At 31.6% G+C, this 22,940-nt stretch overlaps 2 protein-coding genes across 3 annotated transcripts; both read right to left on the bottom strand.

Annotated features, from left to right (window-relative positions):
- Positions 1 to 390: 390 nt before the first annotated feature.
- Positions 391 to 3,659, bottom strand: LOC143562564 (thermospermine synthase ACAULIS5-like). Its single transcript, XM_077050330.1, has 10 exons — positions 3,391 to 3,659; positions 3,136 to 3,202; positions 2,939 to 3,033; positions 1,939 to 2,041; positions 1,737 to 1,825; positions 1,485 to 1,641; positions 967 to 1,042; positions 815 to 873; positions 571 to 710; positions 391 to 475 (listed from the first exon to the last, which is right to left on the bottom strand). Exons 1-10 carry the CDS (start codon positions 3,531 to 3,533, stop codon positions 391 to 393), a joined length of 1,014 nt encoding a protein of 337 aa, XP_076906445.1. The 5' UTR covers positions 3,534 to 3,659.
- Positions 3,660 to 18,450: 14,791 nt separating this feature from the next.
- On the bottom strand, positions 18,451 to 22,319 carry LOC143562566 (uncharacterized). Of its 2 annotated transcripts, none has more exons than XM_077050332.1 (7): positions 22,137 to 22,319; positions 21,238 to 21,267; positions 20,823 to 20,915; positions 19,976 to 20,096; positions 19,378 to 19,684; positions 19,188 to 19,242; positions 18,451 to 18,623 (listed from the first exon to the last, which is right to left on the bottom strand). In XM_077050332.1, the coding sequence occupies exons 1-7, from the start codon at positions 22,263 to 22,265 to the stop codon at positions 18,549 to 18,551; spliced, it is 810 nt and encodes a 269-aa protein (XP_076906447.1). In that variant the 5' UTR covers positions 22,266 to 22,319; the 3' UTR covers positions 18,451 to 18,548. The 2 variants fall into 2 exon arrangements, with proteins under 2 accessions (XP_076906447.1, XP_076906446.1); XM_077050331.1 differs by having other exon boundaries at positions 21,238 to 21,270.
- Between the last annotated feature and the right edge of the window lie 621 nt (positions 22,320 to 22,940).

Consider the following 22,940-nt stretch of genomic DNA (forward strand, 5'->3'; position numbering starts at 1 on the left):
TCGTAGAATCCAAATAGACATACCAAGCAAAGAACAAGCACAAACAAAATCTCCTAAAATGTAGAAGAGTCTGTGTCCATATGTTAAAGCTAAGATACAAAAGTGGCATTCTTTAAAAGTCCTTAACCTTAATCTTACGTCTCCATGAAGTCATGTCATGGACCATGTCCTCAGAGAGGTGTAACTCTGGTAAATCATGTTTGCCTCTGCTCCTCCTTCCTTCTACATTGAGGGTTTCTACTGCTCTAACTGGCGTAATCCGTTATTTACCGACCCATATTTTGCTCCAACTAAAACTAAAATTTGTATCAACAGTTATAAATTCATGATTCTTTTTGCCAATGTTTTACATCTTAAATAAATTTGTTCTTGAATTAAAGAACAGTACTTTCAAATATTTTCCTTCTTCCCAACTCCTTGGCCATGAATGAACCTTGCATTGTCCTCGGTGTACACATGAGTTTCATTTTTCAACCTGAAAACAACATAAGCGAACAATACGTACAATTTAGTTTTTATAAATAGAATGATTAGTATATGTATATACATAGTAAGACGTCATTAACTCACGAGGATGAAACCATCTTGTTAAGAACTGTTAAGGAGTAGAATGAAGCACCATCTAAATACAATAACTCTCCATTAATAATCGTTTCTCGTATTTTCTTGTCCATTTCCTCTTCCTCGATACAAAACGGCGAGTCTGACGCCTATATATAACAAGAATTAAGTCATTTTCATCAACTTGGATCACCAAAAAGACAACGTACAAATGTTGACAATTAAGGATATTGGAAAACATAAAAGTACTAACCATAACCCATCCCCATTCATCAGCAAAAGAAGGCACATAGGTCGTGTATGCAACCACATCTGGACCAAATATATATATATATATGATGGCCAACAAAGGTTTAGTTATTGTTTTGTTTAACTTATGAATCAATTTAGAATTTTAATTCTTACATTTGAAGACTTGCTTGATGGTGTTGTATATGGATGAAAATACTTCTTGGTGTGTGAACACCCCTGCTGGTCCAGCCTGCATCAATCACTACCCATATTCAGCTTAAAATAAAATTATCGTTTTTCTTTATAACGAGAGAAACTTTGTGTATTTTATAATAATAATAATAATAATAATACCTTTTCTAGATATATGTTGTTAAATAAATTTTTTCATCAGTTATTGCTACCATCAATGTTTTAAAAACCGGTACATACCGGCCGGTTGAACCGGTTATACTTCAAAACCGGTATTGTTCATGTGTGATGTTTATTAATGTACTTTTGGGTTATTTTTTGGGTTGAGTTTGTATTTATGTGGAACATGGTTAAATATTCATCCCGATTGTATCATTTTTAAACCAAATCCGGTACGAGTAAAATACCGGTTTTTAAAACATCCGTTTCTGTAATCGTTGTAGATATTTCATGAATACATATCATTTTGTTTTGTAATAATAGCTAGGAAATTAAAGGACCTGAGTGACAAAGATTCCATGGGGATTAAGCTTAGGTTTAAGAATATGCTGATAAAAAGACATTGTGTAGAGATGATAGCATGGGCCTCCTTCAAGTGGATCAGCCAAGTCTCCAACTATGATATCAAATGTCTCTTTCCTCTCCTCCAGTTCAACCCTTTTTTAACCAAAAATATTTACAATTATTTAAAGTCAACGAAGACTAAAAGTCAAAGTCAAAAGGAATAATATTTTAATGAAAAGGTTACGTACTTAGCATCATTGATGACGAGCTCAAGCAAGTTGTTACCGAATGCTTCTTTATTTGCCGTGAGGTGTTCTCGACAGAATGCAACTACCTCCTACTCATGCATCATGCATGCATGCGTACGACCAAATAAATTATTATATTATAAAATAAATAAGCATGCTTAGTAGTTGTTGTACTTAATTAATTTATGCCAAATTAACAAACCTCATCAATATCACACATGGTGACTTTTTCAATTGACTTGTGCTTCAGTGCTTCTCTTGCCGTAGACCCTTCACCACCTCCCATTATGAACACTGATTTTGGGCTGCATATATCGTCATCTCCGATTTTAAAATACAAACTTATGATCAAGTATCCGCAATTTTAATTAAGATTCTTTTAATCGAGTTGAGTTTTGTGTGAAACATACATTTTATTTTGAAATGATTATAAGATTAACTATTTTATGCTTTCATACGGTTATTTATACCATATATAATGTAGGAGAAAATGACAAATTAAGACACCGGGATTTACACTCTATACAACACATGGTACAACATACAAAGCATAAAAAAGAAGAGCAAAATGGACTTTCAAGCATAAATTGCACACCTGAACTTTCAAACCATCTAATATATTTACAATTTTTTACTATTAACTTTTATTAAATGAAATAATACTTACATTTTTTCCCCTCATCTGTAACCATTTATTACTAATTATTTTAATTTTAAACCAATTTCCCTCATGATTTTTTAAATTGACATAACTTTTTCGTATGTTAATATTTTTTAAAAAAAGTTGTACCATAAAAACGAACATTTTATTCTCTTTAATTTAAATATGATATTGTTGGAGTTTTTTACAATTAAATAAATCAACATGTTACGTATGCGTGTTCAATGCCGGTTTTGACGGTTTAATTTAAACATGCGAGCCAAACTATTAGTAACGATTATTTGTCATCGAAAATAGTATCTAAAGTGTTGAAAATTGAAACCGAAAGTTAAAGAAAAAACCAATCATTAACCTAACCGATGACCTATTTAAACAGTTGTAAGGTTTCAAACCGAACCATGAACTCCCATAATTGTTACGTGATTACCAGAGTCTATGTTTAAACACCCGTTGCATCGCGCGGACACCTTTCTAGTATAAACAAAAGGACTAATCAATTGTGTTAAATGAAATGAAACTAGAAGGGTTGAAATGAGGTTACTCTGGGTGAGATAGCAGAGAAGGATGAATTAAGCATTCATGGTAGATGAACTCGTCACGTTCTGCGCTCTGCATCTTCCCATCAATTACCAACGCCTACATATTTTTTACAAACTTAATAGATATTAATATCGGTATTTGATAGCTAGTACGTTTAAGCTAGCTAGCTAACTCTCAACTCGAAAATATTCATAATACCTTTCCGAAGCGCTTTGTGTCCAAAAGAACGATTTCTTGGTACTCACTGATCCCCTTATGTAACACACTTTAACACGGGAAAATAGTGTAAAATAACTAATTAAAACATATGTATGTCTAAATCGTTAGAATCAAGATGATAATGTTTATAAACTTAAACCAATCCATTTCATATTCTAACGTGTTAAACGGTTGATATGAAATAAACAAACAACTCTAATAGAGTAGTAGTAGTTAGTGAGATATATACCAAACCTGTTCAATGCAAAAGACCATTTAAGATCATCATCGATTACTTCTTCAAACCACGAATCGTCAAGATCATTGATGTCCCTTGGTGAGGTACCACTAGATTCGTGGTAGTTATCGGATATAGAGATCATAACGGCTTCACCCATGGTGTGTTATTAACAATTAAAAGTTTTGAGTATAATGTGGAGTTGGGAATAACTTTGGTTTGATATGGTTTCTTGCAAAATATGCTACCTTTTATAGTGTACGAGTCACAGCCGCCAGCTTTCTTGAGCATAGTAAATTATTACTAATTTCATTACCTTTTCATTTTATAATAGTCGTACAAAGATTCCTGGCGCGTTGATGTTATTGACATCCATACTCGTACAACTAGAGGTGCACAAATCGGTTAAAACCGGTTCGGTTATTAACCGAACCGGTTTTTTTTGGTCCGGAAAAAAACCGGTTCGGTTAATAACCGGTTTTTGTATGTCAAAACCCTAACCGGTCTAACCGGTTAGGACCGGTTTAGAAACCGGTTAGAACCGGTTAATAAACCGGTTTTTTTATTAACCGGTTTTTTAATAACCGGTTTTTTGGTTAACCGGTTTTTTTTTATTTTTATTTTTATTTTTTTTTTAAATAACCATTATTTTTTCACAGTATAAACAAACCGGTAACTACAAGGCAAACCGGTAACTACAAGGCAAAACGGACTGACCGAAGCCATTCTTTGCTTTCGTTGTTAGGGTTCTTTGCTTGGAAGATTAAAAACACATAACTTTCATTTATAGTTTTTACAATAAAAATACAAACATTAAATCGTTATCGCATATTCGTAACTCAAAAATACAAACATTAAAGAATGCTTAGACACGATTACATGAACAACTTGCTGTTTCTTACTCATTATTTGTCTCCATGTTTGCTGTTTCTTTAACTAATTTTCTTCGCTACCCGATCCCGAGCTATTCCTTAGGTAATCGTCGTACGCGGCTTCTTCATCGGTCATTGGTTGAGTGTGTCCTTGATTGACCTCGTCTTCATACAAGCCCGCCTCATACTCCATTTCCCCATCGAGTGAGCGTTGATGTTGTGCCTTATCTAAAGAGTCCAAGTAATCCTTGTAGCAAATCGACATCTCTATAGCTGGTGGAGTGAGTCGAGTCCTCCTAATCGATATAACCCTGCCAGAAACAGAAAAAGCAGACTCCGAAGCTACCGTGGAAGCTTTGACCGTTAGTAAATCTTTGGCCATGGCGGCGAGGATCGGAAACTCATCCTCCTTACCTCTCCACCAAGCCAGCAAATCAAGACTTCTAAATTCATCCGGAGTCATGTGTTTCACAAAGTTGGTACCACCATACCTTCCAAGTTCACTGCTTGGGGTGTTTACCTTTTGACGTTTACCGGCGTCTTCCCAAATCATGTAGTACATCCCCATTTCAAGGTCAGTTTGGGATTGGGATTGGGCAACAGCTCTTAACGAGTCATGAATTTGGGAAGACGACCCGTATTTTGTAAGGTAAACATCATACATGTTTGACAAGGTGGTGTTGAAAGCATTCTTTAAAGTTTGGCAATAATAGGGGTTTTGATCGTCGTTTAACTCTAGCTCATCACAAATTTTTTCTATTAAAGCTTCAACACCACCAACATTGATGCAAGGGTTTAACACAGCAGCACATGTCAAAACAGCTGGTAGTTCTTGAAAATATTTTCTAAATTTTTCTTTCATTTTTACACCCATATCAAAATAAGGTGCACCCCTACAATGAAGTTCACTCAACTTTGTGCACATGACAGCAATATTTGGTAAAGCAATGGGGCTTGTTGGATAGTAAACCCCGGATAAACTAGTTGTGCAAGATTTAAAAATTTGAAGGACCTCCGTAACGATCTCAATCAATAACCAGTTTCTAGGATCGTACGGTGCACATTTACCCCTACTTGACAAAATTTGATGAAACGCAATTAGTGATTCTTTTTGTTGGATGACTTTCTCAAACATATCACAAGTCGAGTTCCATCTTGTTGGACAATCCCAATTTGGCCCCAACCATTGACAATTAGCTTCTACACAAAATTTTTTATATCTTGAAAATGTTTTATTGTTGCTAAAAACATCTCGTAACATTCTTTTAAAATTGTTTCTTTGCGTTTCGATCACGTTTAACCCATCTTGCACGGCCAAGTTGATAATATGTGCAATGCATCGGCTATGAAAAAACGCTCCATCACAAATAGGTTTATACTTTAATTTTAAATGGCCAACCGCGGCCGTATTGTTGGACGCGTTATCAAACGAAATTGAAAAGATTTTATGTTCAATCTTGTATTGTCGAATGACTTTATCCAAGAGTTTAAAAATATTTCTACCCGTGTGCGGGTAATCAAACAATTGAAACGCAACGGTTCGTTTCATCATTTGCCACGACTCGGGGTCAACCCAATGAGCCGTCACACAAATGTATGAGTCGGGCGAACCATTAGGTACCGACCACACATCCGTTGTTAAGTTTACACCAGTTTGTAAGTTTGAAAAGTATGAAATTAGTTCGGATTTAGCGTTTTTCCATGCTTTAAGACAATCTCTTCTAAGGGTCGAACGACTTACGTGTTGGTAGCGTGGTTGAACATACTTTTGCATCATCTCCGTGAATTGAGGGTTGTCGAAGTGGTTGAAAGGAAGTGTTTGTTGAATCACAAAGTTTGAAAACTTTTGACGTACCGCTTCAAGGTCGTACGTAAACACCGCTCCTTGATTCGTCATCTCCGGCTGCGAACTACTTCCCGATTCGTCCTTCAAGGCCTTGCAAAAGGGCCTTTGTACATGCGCTTTTAAAGTGGAGTTTGCATCTTTGCCATAAAACTTCAAACAATGTTTGCATCGAGCTTTTTGGCTACCGTTAGACATTTCGCATAGGTCGAAATGTTGCCAAACATCTTGGTTTCGTTTCGTGGGGATGACCCGAACGACCGTTTCTCCCGTGTTCGAGGCACCCATGTTGACGGATGAAGCAGCACTTTGGGAGGCCATGATAATCGACTACGAAATAAGAGCGTATGGAGTGGTAATGTGGTATAATTGAGCGTGAGATAACAAAATAATCGCGTATGAAATAAACGTTTAGAGAGTTTGGAGTTGTATAATCAAGTGTGATGTAACCAATACCCAACCTAAACTATATATAGATGTTTGTGGGGGTAAAATGGTAAAAAAAAAAAAACGGCCATATAGCCGTTATACAACGGTCTAAACCGGTTTTTAACCGGTTAACCGGTTATAAAGAAACCGGTTAACCGGTTTTTTTCCAACGGTAAAAAACCGGTTTTTTTATAAACCGGTTAACCGGTTTATAAAAACCGGTTATTAAAAAAAAACCGGTTTTTTCATTAACCTGTTTTAAAACCGGTTTTGGATCTAAAAGTTGTAACCGAAGTACAAACCGCCGGTTTGTAAACCCAGTTTTTAAAAAACCGGTTTTTGTAAAAACCGGTTTCCGGTTTAAACAGGCAAACCGGTTCCCGAACCGGTTTTTTTGACCACCTCTACGTACAACTTATCAAATCATGCAGTGCGTCTGCAAGTCGAGGCAAATCGAATTTTTTTACAAACGGGGTATGTTTGAGATTACTAATCACTTGGGGGGCTGGCTTTGTTTTTTAATCACAAATGAGGTGATAGTTTTTAGTAGTGGCGAATAAGAGTGTTGGTATACGTGTGTAAGAGAATGTAAGAAGGTTATCAGGTGAGAGAATCTTATTTGTATTTGATAGTGACGAATAAGATAAATTGCGTTTGATAGTGGCGAACAAGGTTAACTGCGTTTGATAGTGGCAAGTAAGAATGAGATCACGTGACCAAGTGCAATTAGCACTTAGTATTGACGAATAACCTTAATGTCACTTGATATCGGCGAGTAAGGGTAGCTATGCTTTGCTTCGAATAAATCTATATTGGGTTCATATAAAACAAATTCAAAATAAATAAAGATTTATAATGAAGAGACTTTACCATGGAATCTCTCAAAAATATTAAAAAAAGGTTGATGGACAACCCGCTTGTACATAGAGAGAGCCTTTGCATTACTTGCCACTATCAAACGCAGTTAACCTTGTTCGCCACTATCAAACGCAATTTATCTTATTCGTCACTATCAAATACAAATAAGATTCCCTCACCTGACAACTCTTTTACATTCTCTTACACACATATACTAACACTTTTATTCGCCACTATTAAAAACTATCACCCCAAATATGATTAAAAACAAACCCAACCCCCCACCCCAAGTGATTAGTAATCCCAAATATACCCCACTTTTAAAAAAAATTTAGGCAAATCGTACTTGTGCACTAGTTAAACCAATCAATTGACTTAAAATTCAATCTATTTTCAAACTACGTCAACTGAAATTTACACCAATAATTGTGTACCTAAAAATGTGCTGTTAATTATATACCAAGAATTATAGAGATATATCATGAATGTCATTTAATACATCATGAACAATAATTGAATGTGATTGTTCAATCCAGATAAGATTGTACATGCCATCATATTGGGCCTAATTAGTTTTGGCATGTTGAGATTTAACAACACACCAACATAGTTCTGAAATTGCTATACAACAAAAGAAACAAAAACAAAAAAAGAAAGCGTAATTTAGGGATAAGGTTTTTCCCCAATATATTATGATTTTTTTGGACATTCCTTTTACACTTTGCTCTTTTGAGATTTTTTGGAGATTAATTACTTAAAACAAAGATAGAAGGGTAAATGCATTTTAATTTTCTTTTTATAACAGTTCATTTCCCTTGAGTAACATTATCACCAAGACTTGCCCAGTAATAATATGATGAAATATTTACCATAAGTTCCACTAAATTTACTCAAATCTTTCCCTTTTTTTCTCTTTAAGGTCATTAAAGTTTCATTTAACGTTCCATTCTAATTAGCAGGTTTCGAGGTTACATTGATGATATATTAGAGCATTCGGTTTGAACTAAAATCAAAGATGATCAATGGTTTGAACTCAATTAACTATAAATCTTAAATATATATAAACAAAACTTTTAAAAGCTCTTCGGTTGTTTCTCACATCTGCTCAAACCACCAGATTGTTTTATTTGCAAATTAAGGTTTCTCATGCATTTGATCCAAATTCACGGGCATGAGTCTCACCAAATCCAGATAACCCTTAAACGGTTTATAACATCCCATAAAATTAAAATTTAATCCACTAAGTATTTCCGATTTTAAAAAGTAAGAAATATATCATGTACAATTAAAAAACAATTTTATAGTAAAAAACGGATTATGAGTCTCACCAAACTGATCAGATAGCTTTTAAAGCGGGTTACAACATCTAATTTATTTTTGAAACCCTTTTACAATAAATAAAATTAAAATCCAAAAAATATAAATATTAAAAACGAATAATCTAAAACAACCTCTGTAATACATGTGATAAAAGCTATATAATTACCTACTTTGGTTAATATTCTATAAACACCAAGAGTCCAAGACGGTGAGAAAGGGAGAAAAGCTAACAGGATCAGAGAGAACAACTGAACAAGGAACCACAATTTGCACCTCAACGATAATAAATGAGTTACTTTCATTTTACACGAACCTTAATGACCCAAACTGGAAGTAAATATTAAATTAACAAATTTTAAAACATAAATTTTAAGAATTGAAAGTATTATTTTACTATTATAAATTTGTTAAAAATGGTGAGGATTAATGTAGGAGTGACAAGTGACAAAACTTGTAGCCTTTTATTAGAGAGTATAGATATAGATTTCATTAAATAAATATTAGAAACAAAAAATATAGAAAACCCATAATATGGGAGATAAAACCTAATGTGTGTGTGTGTATATAGAACAAGATCAAATACATTTTATTCTTAACATGAAAATAGTGAAAACTAATTTGTTGTTATCATTAGGTTTATTTTTATAGGTGTTTGCTACTATTATTAACATGAAAATAGTGAGAACCAATTTAATTTTCGATTATGAGAAGTTATAAGTATTTACTTATTTATATTTTGTTATTATTAGATTTTTTTTGTTGTTATAAGTATTTGATGTTATTATTTTGTTCTTGATTTTGATTATTTTGTTGTAATTTTTAGGTTTTTTTCTTTGTTATTATATATCATTGTTTATATAGATTGATATTGTAGTTGGTATTATTTCTTACGTTCTTATTTTTTTTATAAATTAGTATATTTTCTATGTTCTCATGTTAAGATTAAAATGTACATGAACATTTATATATATATATATATATAAACGAAAGCTCGCTAAATTATCTTAAGACACCAGATTGCTTTATTTTATTTTGTTCTTGATTTTGATTATTTTGTTGTAATTTTTAGGTTTTTTTCTTTGTTATTATATATCATTGTTTATATAGATTGATATTGCAGTTGGTATTATTTCTTACGTTCTTATTTTTTTATAAATTAGTATATTTTCTATGTTCTCATGTTAAGATTAAAATGTACATGAACATTTCTATATATATATATATAAACGAAAGCTCGCTAAATTATCTTAAGACACCAGATTGCTTTATTTTTAAATGAAGGTTTCTCATGCATTTGACCCGAATTCACGGGTATGGGTCTCACCAAACCCATATAGCCCTTAAACGGGTTATAACATCTTATTATATTAAAAACTAATTTTAAAGCCCGTGTAAAACACAAGAGGATCTAAATAATTAAGTTACAAATAAAACAATATATAATGTATATAGAAAATTGTATTACATCTAACTTGTAACATTATACATAAATTGATTTTTATTTATATCACAAAATGATTCTTTCCAAAAAAAAATGAACTTAATAAAAAAATAATGCACGTGAAAAACATACTCAAGAACACTTCATCCATTGAAAATTTATTCTCAGTAACATATATGTATAATCGAAAGAAATTCTGTTATTAACCAATTTTGAAGAATATTTCTCATATAATAATAGTTTTGAGCTACACTATGAAAATATTTTGATAAGTTTGAGTGGCTTCTCTACTTTGCCAATTGACAAAAAAAATCAAGTTAATACGTTCAATTTTGTGAATGTTTTGCTTTACTTGAGCATAAATTTTGAGCCAAATGTAGTTAATTTGTATCAAACGATTACCAACTTTTAACATGTAATAATCAAATTTAAGTTCAAAAAAAAAAACCCAAAGCAATCCTTGGTAAAAAAATCAAATAAACTAAGTATGATAAACTTTATTATATTTGAAAGTGATTGGTATATACTATCCTTACAATTTAACATATTTATGTATAGTTTATTAAATTAACTGAAAAAATAAATAGATAGATTTGAATCATATATTTATAATTTATAAATTTTATATGACAATGTACAAAAAAACCAATAGGTAAATGGATTTATTTTATGGATTAACTTTTAAACATATATTTATAGTTTATTAATTAAAAAAAATTAATTCGTAAATTGAAAGCATATTAAAGTTTTTTTTATTTTTTATTTACAATCTTCAACAATATACATAGTATAATATGTTAATGATAGCATTTATAATTATATTAATTTCAATATTTAACAAACACGGTTTTTTATTGATTTATGGATTTCACCAAGTATGTTGTGAAATATATTCTAACAATGTGTAGTAGTATAATATGTAAACATTTATTTTTATAAAAGCGTATAGATATAATATAAATAGAGTTTAAAGAAAAATTAATAATTTAATCATGTTATAGATATAATATAAATGAAGTGTAAAAGAAAAGTGAATAATTATTGATCTATGATTGGAGAGAAAAAAAATTATAAGGGTTAACCACAAACTGACACGTGTGTACAATTATTTAATAAGAAAATCCTATAAAATAGGGATATACTAAAAATTAATATCCATTTTTTAAAAAAAAATATTATTTATTTTAAGAAACAATTTTGTAGTAAAACAAATAAATGAGCGGGTCATGGATCTCACTAAACCAAAATAGCTTTTAAACCAACAATAACATCTCATTTATTTATAAAACCCTTTTATCATAAATTTCTAAGCATATTATTAACCTCCTTATAATAAATAAAATTAAAATTCAATATATATATATATATATGTTATAAACGAATAATGTAAAACAACACATGAGGATGTAAATAAATTACAACACATGTTGCGTGCAAAAAAAAGGAAAATGAAAGAAAATAAAACTATAGAACTAAGAATCTGAATCTTAAATATATATAAACGAAACCTTTAAAAGCTTCCTGGTTGCTTCTTACATTCTCTCAAGGCAACATATTGTTTTATTTGTAAATGAAGACTTCTCATGCATTTGACTGAATTCACGGGTATGAGTCTCACCAAACTCGGATAACCTTAAACGGGTTATAGCATCTCATTTATTTGTGAAACCATTTTATTATCAAATCCTAAGTATATTATAACTTCCTTACAGTAAATTTTATAAAAATCTAAAAAAATATATATAAATATTAAAAACGGATAATGTAAACACCATAATACGGAGGATAAAAGCTGGTTCTTTATAAATTAAAAATTTTTGCTAATATATGTTTAATCAAATATATAATATGATTACTCTAAATTCCCAACAGATGGTTTCGTAAAGAAAACGATGGTTGATTTCCGCTTTTATTCTTTGGGTGTCGTCGGAATTTCGTCGACCAAAGTTTGGTAGTGGCTAGGGAAGACAACTGGAAATGTAGAAGAGGAGGCGACCGAATGATTAATGCTAGGGGTGTTCGTCGGGTTCGTTTTTCAAGTTCTTTGGGTTTCAAATTTTTAAATCTTGACTCGAAACCCAACCCGAATCTCTCACAAGTTTTTTGGGTTCGGGTAATTCGGCTTTGGGTTTTTTCGGGTTGGGTTTATCGGGTTTTGAGAATCCTAGAAAACAAAACAAAAAACAAAAAAATAAAATAAAAAAGTACAATACTAAAATTACAACATGTTATTCTTTGCTCGTAAACAAATAATCAAATAATAAACCAACATAACTTAATAAAACAAGCCAAAAGAAGAGTAAAATTAACTCGAACAGTAATCTTCTTCAATCGGGCGTGATTTGGTTGTTCGATTACGGTTGCTATCGGTAATAAACATAATATATAAATTAACAATAAACAGTCGATCTATAAAAGTTGCAATGACAACAATCGATTAGGACCAGATTCTGATAACGTTAGTGGTTAAGACTAAGCCTATTATACATAAAAATATATTTAATTTCAAAACTAAAATTTATTCGGGTTGACCCGAAACTTAAAAATCAAACCCGAGAATCAACCTGAATTACTTAGGTTCGGGTTCGGGTTAGTCTTTTCTCATATTCAGGTTTTTGGGTCGGGTTAGTTCGGGTTCGGGTTTTCGGGTCGGGTTAGTTTGGGTACGTCTTTTCTCAGGTTGAGTTTTGAATTTTGGTTAAAGTGACAGCCCTAATTAATGCTAGTTTACAATGAGTTGGTTTAAGAGTTATCATAAGTTTTTTTTTAGTCCATAAGGTTTGATCACACTTTCATCTAAATAGGTAAAATAACAAAAATACTCATAAGTTAACATTAAAAAAATATACGATCTTACAGATATAGATGGAAATGCAATACTTGTTATATTGAACTATTAATAAATTAAAAGGAAAAAGGTGGATGCCTATTGTAGAGCATCGCGCTTTAACTGAAAAACCAATTCCTTAAAAAGAATTTTCTTTTTTGTGATAGTTTACAAACCTTCTTATACACGTTGAAGCCGAAAGTGTTTGTTATAAGTACCTATTCTATTTAAAGTGAACTTAACATAAAATTTAACCTTTATTCATTTTAGCTATATATTTCACATGCCAAGTTTATGACATGGTGTTTTTATCAGCTTTTAACGGAAATGAATCAACATCAAAAACGATTTCTTAACACGTACCTATGAATCTATGATTGGAACTTGCATAACAACTGTATTCCATATAAATTTCTTGTCTTTTTAAGACCCGTAAAGCTTTACCTTTGCAATGTATCAATCGTGTTTCTTTTTTGTTAGAACTACAAATCAACTAAGTTTTTAGGTAAAGTTAAAGAAAAGAAAACAAATTATATTTCTTCTTTGATATATTTGATAAATAAAAACATATACGAATAACAAAGTAAATTTTACGTTAACGAAAATTGAGGGTCAAGTCTTATTGACCAATTAGTAAAACTATATGATAAAATATTAACAAACTTTCAATGTTGTAATTGCACTTTTTTTCTAAACTAAAAAAATTACCCTAAGTTCCAATATTATTTCTTTCTTATAAAAATTTTATAGATATAAAACTTTAAAGATTAAGTTATCTAAATGAAAATGTACTTAGCTGATTACTATTTAGTGTTTTTTTAATTCAATTATGTTTTTTCTATAAACAGTAACTCATAAACTCATTTAATCTACTCTTAATACTACTTATGAGTTTACACTTCAGAATGAGTCGACCCCTCGACCTCTAGATTGAAATAGTTAGCATACTACAATACCATTAAGCTATATTTCAAAGAACACTATTGAAAGTTGGCTACTATTCGTTTATTCGGTAAACCTTTAACTATACAATTATTTTCTACTTTAGCTTGAACTGAAAAAATAATCATTAAATTGTAACCGAATTTATATATTTTTCATTTTAAGTCACAGTCTTATTCTCAAGGAAAAATAAAATGAGTGACTTTAATGAAAACATGGAAGGTTTTAGAAACTTAGTTAACATTTAGGTGAAATAGTCTTCGAAGTATATAGATAAGTAACGTGTTGTACAAGTAGAAGGAAAAACTACTTTAAAATAGGGATGAGCAAATTCGATATTGGTACCGATTGGTACCGGTACCAAAATCGGTACCTGACGGGTGCACGTAGGGAAGCCGTTAAGCGAGCCAAAAGATATAAATGCATATGCTTAACCAATTAATTTCATGGAATTATATTACGGTTACTCGTATAATTTCAGGTAGGTGGAGATAGAAGATGAAATCACGAGAACGTGAGCGAGAACGGCGAAGAAAACGGAGTTGAAACGAGAAACATATGAAGAAAACAAGAAACTGAGTACTTTGTTATTGTAAAATAAGAAAACAAGAAACTGAGTATCAATAGTCAAAACAGATTTCATGGAATTGTTTGTTTAGTTTATTCTTCAAAAACCATCATTTTTTGTTTCATCCATGTAGTACTTTGTTATTGTAATCGGATTGTTGGGAAATTAAGATGTGTACTTTTAAAATATGAACTTAAGATTGGAAAATTTTTATTTTTATAACATAATTGATTGCAATTTACAAATGGGTTAAAACCATGACTTTCCCAATTCACATTTGCATTAGCTGTACTTGTTTATTCTCAATTTTGTGCCCAATTGCTTATAGTTAATTTTTGATAGGTATTTTCATCCAATATTTTATTTTAGATTTAATTTTCTTGAGCGTGAATAATATGAATGTATCATGTGTTTTTTGAATCTACTTTGACTATTGGTCAATGATAATCGATTCAAAGATAGGAAAATTTGACTTCAAATTACACTCAAAAAACGAATATGAGAGATTAAGAGTATTTTAATTATATTAATAGCACTTATTAAGCTTATTTCTTGTGTCTAGGATAATAAATTGTTAATATGGAGATTATATCCTTTGCTTAACATGGGTCAAAAGCCATATGTTTTCTTTCTACAAACGATACTATTTCAAATGTAAAACTTCGTCAGCCTAACTTTTTTGGTGGTACTTTAACATACAAGGTACGACCAATTTTTTGATTTCATTCCGGTCAAATGCATGGTGATGTTGCAAGTGATAAACCTTTTGCTCCACCATTGTCATATGACATAAATGCCCTCGACAAAGAATGAGAAGGTACGCAGGGACTAATATTTAAGTTTATAATCTAAACAAACTTCCGTACAAACAATAATCCAAACAACCCGTCTAAAATAAATTCGTGTAAGACAGTTTATGTTCAAACACGGAAGTTTGCTATCCATTTACCAACCGGTTAACTGCACTCGGGTTCGGGTGTTACAGTTGTTCAGATAACAAAAGAGCCACTATATGAGTAGGATTTTATGCTTAGTGGTTGGGAAGTATGTACTTTGAAGAATAACAAAAAAAACAGTATTATGTGGTTTAAATTGTTTAGTAGAATGATTCGTAGTTCATAAATAAATAATTAATTAATCAATTAATTACTTATACATTGCAATTTCTCCATGTGTTGATAAGTTGAAGGGAAACAACTTTTATTTTCTAATTTCAAAACACTAATATAATTAGTTTAAAATGGAATAAAAACATCTGGTGAAGAATCTGTACCATGTTGACTTTGAAATAGTCAAAGAACTTAAACTTGCAATTGCTGATAGCCTGATACTGATGCGAATTAGCCATTGCTGATAAGATTAGCAGAGAAAGAACTAGGAATAAGAGTGATCTTAATTAAGTGTGACAACCCCATTAAAGCTCTAGATAATTAAAGTGCGATTTATTTATACTTTAGGAAAATGATAACCATAATACTCATAAGATCCTATTAGCAAATTAATAAAAATGTAGTTTTTACAGGCCTTTGGGCTTTCTCTTAATAAGAGTTCATTCTCATGTCTGTGAACAAAGTTTTATACACACAACCAAGTTTGCCTTTGTAAATGGTGACAACAATTCTTTTTATTATTAAATATTCATTACATTTTCGTTAAACAAGCCATTGAGTTCGTTCAGTTCGTGTACAAGGCTACATATGCGAACAACTGTAACACCCAAACCCGAGTGCAATTAAACGATTCTGTAAATGGAATTTTTTTTTTGTTATATGGCTTTACGAACACAAAGACCGTGTAGTGAACAGACTAATATGTATGTATTAAATCTAAATAAACTTACGTAAAAAATCTATACTAAAATCAAGTAAAATAAATTAACAACTTATTTAAACAAAAACTAAAATACATTGAAAATTAAAAATTAGCCATACCTCACTCCAAAAAAATAACTAAAAATTAATAGCATCGGATATGAATTAGATGCAAAACAGACAAACAAAATATCAAACATTAAATCACCTCAACTATAGAGAACAAAACAATAAGCTTGATATAACCAACAAAAACAACAAACATTGAGTCATTACGTTTACTTGTAATTAAATTCCACCACAACAATAAATATACCTCATCTCGGTTGAAGAAAACAACACTCAAAATGACATTAAAAGTGACACTCATAGTCCATATAGGCCGAAACCATTATAACAATATATCCTTAAAAATTTGAAAACAAAAAAAATAAGCCCACTCATTAACCATTGCCCATGTAGGCCCGAAACATCATAACGCACAATTAATTAAAATTAATTAAATTAAATATAAAAAATTGTATATTCAAAATAATGTTAAAAAAAAACTAAACAAATTCACGTAACACACGGGCTAAAAACTAGTGTTGAATAAAGCAAGTGGAAATTATGCGGAACTCGAATAAAACAAGTTTAATAAAAAAAATGCATGAATTTGAGCTAAGACAATAAAAATAATTGTTTATCTTTTATTTCAAATTGCAAACTTTAATAAATAAATCAACACAACCAGCAGCCCCCTTGAATAACCAACAACCAACTTTTATAAATAAGCCGGAGAGAAAGCACAACAACATGAAAACCACGTCATCAAATTTACACAAGTTAAACCAATCTATCAACTTAAAATTCAATCTATTTTCAAAACTACATCAACTGAAATCTACACCAATAAACAATTTGATGTTATTTGTATATCAAGAATTATAGAGATATATCATGAATGTCATTTAATACGTCATGAACGAATAATTGCATGTGATTGCTCAATCCAGGTAAGATTGTACTTGCATCTTACATTGTGGAATGAAAGTCTTTTTTTACTGATAATAATTATTATAATATAAATAAAAATTTAAAAAATGGATTGTTCAACAATCAAAGTCATCATATTTCTCACCCTCTTTAAATGAATTTCAATTGGGCCTTAGTTTTGGCATAAGTTGAAATTTAACCCTACACTAGCACATGACCATCTTGTGGCTAAGCTAAATGAGACAATGGCTTTAGGCCTCCAGATTTATAGGGTTTCCATCTTATTTAAAAGTTATGTATTATGAGATTTTGAAAGTATAGTTCTTTTAGAACTAGTAACTAAATAATGAGCCACAAGCTATCCATTATCATGACATATTATTCATATTCTATAATTATTGTATACTCTCTAGCGCTATACGCATAAAAAAAATAATAAAAAGGCCAAAACATTTTAGTTAGTTTTAGGCCTCCGAGGACGTTGAGCCGGCCCTGCACACCAACATAGTTCTGAAATTGCTATACAACAAAAGAAAACAAACAAACAAAAAACGTATAACGGGTATGAGATTTTAGCAAACACAACATGTTTGTCCTTTTTGTATATTACAATAGATGTTTTATTGATGGTGAAGGGATTGCGAAATCTTGTGATTGTTGATCATGTCAAACTTAATCTAGTTTGAATAGAGAAACATGTTTTTTAACGGTGGTACTGAGTTAAATAAACATTGACTAGCAAGCGCTAGATGGGAGGGAGAAAAAAAATCACATGACTAGAAAAAGGTTTATCTAACCACACTATTCAGTACAGAATCCAAAATTCCTTTTTTGATTAATAAAAGTAAAATAAGTTTATTATTTAAAAAATTGTTGGTATAAAAATGATTGTAACAAAATACGTGAAAGTGCAACTGAAAATAGATTACATTATGGTTATCTATGCATTTAGCTCTTTAGATTATTCTAAAAAACTAACTATAAATATTAGTAAAATTTTAATTAAAATGTATTCATTTATTATTGAAAAATAACTACAAGATATCTTTTATAATGACACAAATTCAGTAATACATACTTATCCATAAAAGAACTATTTCATCTGTGGCATAAGAAGCTAGTAACACTAGTACAGTAACAATATCTAAAAGACTAAAACATTTAGCGGCAGTAAAAACAATCTACGTTAATTTAGGCGTGTTCTGCATAATGATGATCTTGAATTGAGTAAAAGTACATCATGTAAATCGAATGAACTCTATGCGTTTGACTTGAATCCGTAACTATTCTTAGTTTGGCGCCAATTTGTCACATAACGATTGATATGCAGCGCTGCAAACCTTGAATTTCTCCTCGGCAATATCCTGTTCATGTACAACATGATGTTATACTAATGAGTCACTCCAAATTTATACGCCAGCGTGCCTATGACAACATGCGGGCCGTATGATGTGATACCAAGTCTGCACATCAGCGGCTGTTATATCATTAAGGCAGTATGATAGGGTGTAAAATTGTCACTTGGGTGCCTATGAGTCTATGACTTTGTTAGTGGTCACATTAGTCATTTCTACATCAGTCAAAATATCGTATGGGGCGGGTAATTTGGTGGACCGTGAACACCAACTGTCATACGACCCACATGACAAATTTTCGCCTGTCATACGATCCTTATAACCTGATTCTGCATGTCATACGGCCCGAATGAAACGTCAATAGTGTGGAAAATGTGGCAGTGGTGTTTCCTTAGCCAAAACTATTTTAATACTTGTTCACATGAAAACGGGCCAAACGGTTACTAGAGTGTTTCCAAATGATTATACGCTTTTATAATCTATTTTAATACATTTAATATTCAAAAAATTAATAAAGATGCCAAAAAAAGTGTTTTGAGGGCCAACCCAACCCGTCCCGTATTTAAAAGTTACCTTGGAAGAACCATTGTGACGATCAGGATGCCATTTCAGTGCACAAGCCCGGTATCTACAAAACACAAATGTTAATAAAAAAATCATTTTCCGCCTTAGATAACATAAAAAATCGAAATTGACACAGAAGTCATTTTTTGCAGACAATAATCTCTATAATACCATTATACAAAATATTTAGAAAACTTACGCATTTTTAACATCTTCAATGCTTAACGGGCCAGAACCACTCAAACCAAGGGCAATTCGGTCTTTTCTTAAATCAGTTTCTACTCTTTCTAACTCATCGTCCTCATCCTCGTCATCATCCTCATCAGATTCAAACTGGCGTCTCCATTTCCATGAATCCCGATTATTATTGTTACTATAATAGCCCGATGAGTTTCTTGGCGGTTCATCATTTATAAACGACCAATAGTAGAACCCGGCGTTAATACCAAACGCAGACCGAAAAATCGTCTCAACTTCTTCATCTTCTTCATAAAACTGAAATCCTTCTGAAAAATCATACAAATACAAGTTCTAAATTTTATTCATTTATTCTGTATAGTGCTGATGTGGCACTGGTTGATACCATGTCAGCAGCCATATCACATGCCACATATGTAAAAATTTCTTATGTTAAAAAAACAAAAAAATTAGAAGACTGAAAATTGAACTTTTTAAATTTTTGGATTTGAAAAAAATTATCAAGCGAGATGCCACATGGCATACACATATGGAAATCTAACACAAGAGGCATATGAACTTCTTCACCAAATGACTAATCATAATGGAAAGACACTTACTTTTGTGGGCCCAGCCATTGGCACCCTTTGGGTTGGGCCAGGGCCCATAGAATCTTCGGGGCCCGTTATTTTTATACCATGAGCGTGAAGACGGCTTATATTCGTCACGCTCATGCCGTCCCTAAACATATAACAACAGGCATGCCAACATAAATTCATGAACTTTTAAACAAATATACTAACACATAAGTTAATGACAAAAGTTGTGACTTGTGACAAAACTTGGTAACATATATAATGGGTCAAAATACATATATTTTTAGGGTGCATAAAGACATGTCGTGTCTCAATACTTTTCCACTTCCTTTGAATTTCATAAATATTTAATACTATTACAACAAAATTATTGAACTAATGAACTATAAAATAAACAAGGAGGTTATAAACACTCAAGTAAGTAAGTTTTGTCCAACTTTTAAGCTACAAAATCTGTTTGACCCCTTTTTAGCTAAACTTTTGGGGCAACTTCACATATATCCTTCTGATACTAATAATCTCATATTTAATTACTTACCCTTTCAAAATACTAAAAATGTAGTATTTACCTATTCCATAGTAAAAAATTATAAAATCAATTATTTATAACAGAAAAAAAAAATTATTCTGTCGATGTTTCACGATAAAAAAGTGGTTTTCGTATTTGTTTATTCAGTGACAAACAGTTATAGTGATTTGAAAGGGGGGAAAAGACATGAACTTTATACGAAAGTTTGAACTTTAGGATTTAATTACCCTTGCTAGAAAACACCCTAGAATCTCATATTTTACATTTAATATTGACATAAGTGACTAAACCAACTCAACAATGATATTCATACATGAGTGATTATTTGATTATGAGATTTACCTGGAAAATATTTTCTGCAAAAGCATTAACATTCCTCAACATTTCCTGTTTGGCATAATATTTTCTTTGTTGTCTTCCATTGAAGTTAGGTCTCTGAAAACACCGCAAAGAAATCAATAATCAGTTTTAGGGTACTCATACTGATGAGAAAAATCATGCCTTTTAGATACTAATAGCTCATCTCACTTCACGACAAACAATGTTGAGTGAAAAATACTTCAACTATAATTCTTAAGAAATCGTTGCACAAACATATTACAGGTTCGTGCTGCGGAAACAGCCTCTTGCAGAAATGCAGGGTAAGGATGTGTATGACCCCCCCCCCTCCCCGGGACCCCGCCCTTTTACTACAACATGTTTAAGCAATTGAATAACTGGAATCTTGAAAAGAAAGGGTTGCATCCAAGATTCTTACCCGTGAGGAACTCCTACCAGACCGTCCAATCTGCTGCGACATTCAAGAACAAGAAAAGGGTGCGATTAGAAAACTAAGTGATTTAAATTCACATATTGCTAACTATGATCAAATGAAACCACAATAATACACAAGATTGTGTCATACTTTCATCATGTATATTCAAGTTACAAGCTATTTAATATATTTCATTCTATTAGCACTTACAAAGCTCTAATCTTTTTTACTTTAAATCAAAATCAGTTCTTTTATCGATCCGGCCTAGGGGTGCAAACAAGCCGAGCCAAGCCCGGGCACAACTAGGCTTGAGCTTGGCTCGTTTATTATTTATTAATTAATATTCAATACATTTTTATTATTTCTATATATCTTTAAGAAAACCTTAAACGAACCTAAGCTTGGCTCGAGCTCATGTAGTGCCTTAAACGAGCCAAAGCTTGGCTCGAGCTCCGTAGTGCAGTATCTCCCATTAATACATATAGAAGTCCAAAAGTGGTCAAAGTTAAAAACACACAAGACTCGTTAACGGTCAACGAGTTTCACATACAAGGCTCGAGCTCAAGAGCAGCTCGGCTCGTTTGCACCCCTAATGTGGCCCCTCCCCAGACCTTGCAGGAGCCAAGTCAAGCACCGGCAACATCGAATGCTAAAGATAGAAACTTTACAAACTGAAACTCAAATCCCAACACCCTTTAAGCCCAATAAGTCAATCTAATGTTACCGAAAACCTAAAAATTATGTAAATCAATTTCCCCAATCTAATTGACTAATTTCCCTAAGCAATTAATCTAATGTTATTCATGTGCTCTAAAGATTGTTTTTTTAATTACAAACAAACAAAAAAACAGAGTAATTGAATGAATTAAATTAAAATCAAGAAATTAAAGAAAGAGGCTTACAGATTCCCAATGGGTTTTTCGTCTACGATCAAGAACAGGGGTTGAATGAAAGCAAGAGGCTTTGATATATAAAGGGTAATTGTTGTTAATGTTTAAGTTAATTAGGGCTAATTTGGTTGCCCTGTTCATCCTTCCTGCAATTGTTACAAAGAAATTGGAGGTGAAGGAATAATAATAATAATAATAATAATAATAATAATAATAATAATAGGAAGGTGGTAATTGTATGGAGAAAATGGAAAAAGGTTAAAACTTTCTTTCAACCATTTGTATGGTAATTGATGTAGTAGGGTTTTTATTTATTTATTTATTTATTATTATTATTATTATTTATTTTTTTAAAAATTTTCTAACATTTCTTTATAGAATAAATTTATTGTGAGAATTGCGTAAATAAATCGATTGCAAATGGTGTGTTGAATATTAATGAGATAGTGAGTAGACGTTACTGGTTTAAATGACAACTTGTACTAACCGACAGGTGTACGTGGACAACTCATGGTTGCTTAACTGGACTATGGTGTTCCGATCATGGTACGATGCAACTTTGAAACAATGGATAAAAGCTGCGTTTCCTATATGTTATTTTTTTTTAAATCTATTTCCTTTATCAAGGTTACGATTCCTTTTTCTGGTGCATTGCTTTATCGTACACTATGTTTCAATAGTTGTACTACTTTTCTTCCCTCGAACTATTGGAGCTATTACTTATTCTTTTAGAGTATTCGTTAAAATACAATATAACATGTATAGTTTAATTGGAATTTTAATAAACCATATACTTCATAACGCGTGAGTCCTAAA

This window comes from Bidens hawaiensis, unplaced genomic scaffold (assembly GCF_021521415.1).
Source record: "Bidens hawaiensis isolate Kalapana, Puna unplaced genomic scaffold, B.hawaiensis_p1.1 tig00021034_1, whole genome shotgun sequence".
In the NCBI taxonomy this organism is placed as follows: Eukaryota; Viridiplantae; Streptophyta; class Magnoliopsida; order Asterales; family Asteraceae; genus Bidens; species Bidens hawaiensis.

Excerpts from the sequence above, each read along its gene's own strand:
- LOC143562564 (XM_077050330.1), bottom strand. The coding sequence starts at position 3,533 with ATGGGTGAAGCCGTTATGATCTCTATATCCGATAACTACCACGAATCT. Across the intron at positions 3,203-3,390 it reads TGGTCTTTTGCATTGAACAG|TGTGTTACATAAGGGGATCA; the intron begins GTTTGGTATATA and ends CCCGTGTTAAAG. Across the intron at positions 874-966 it reads CATCAAGCAAGTCTTCAAAT|ATGTGGTTGCATACACGACC; the intron begins GTAAGAATTAAA and ends TATTTGGTCCAG.
- LOC143562566 (XM_077050331.1), bottom strand. The coding sequence starts at position 22,265 with ATGAACAGGGCAACCAAATTAGCCCTAATTAACTTAAACATTAACAAC. Across the intron at positions 20,097-20,822 it reads TTGCAGAAAATATTTTCCAG|GGACGGCATGAGCGTGACGA; the intron begins GTAAATCTCATA and ends TTATATGTTTAG. Across the intron at positions 19,243-19,377 it reads ATTGAAGATGTTAAAAATGC|ATACCGGGCTTGTGCACTGA; the intron begins GTAAGTTTTCTA and ends TGTGTTTTGTAG.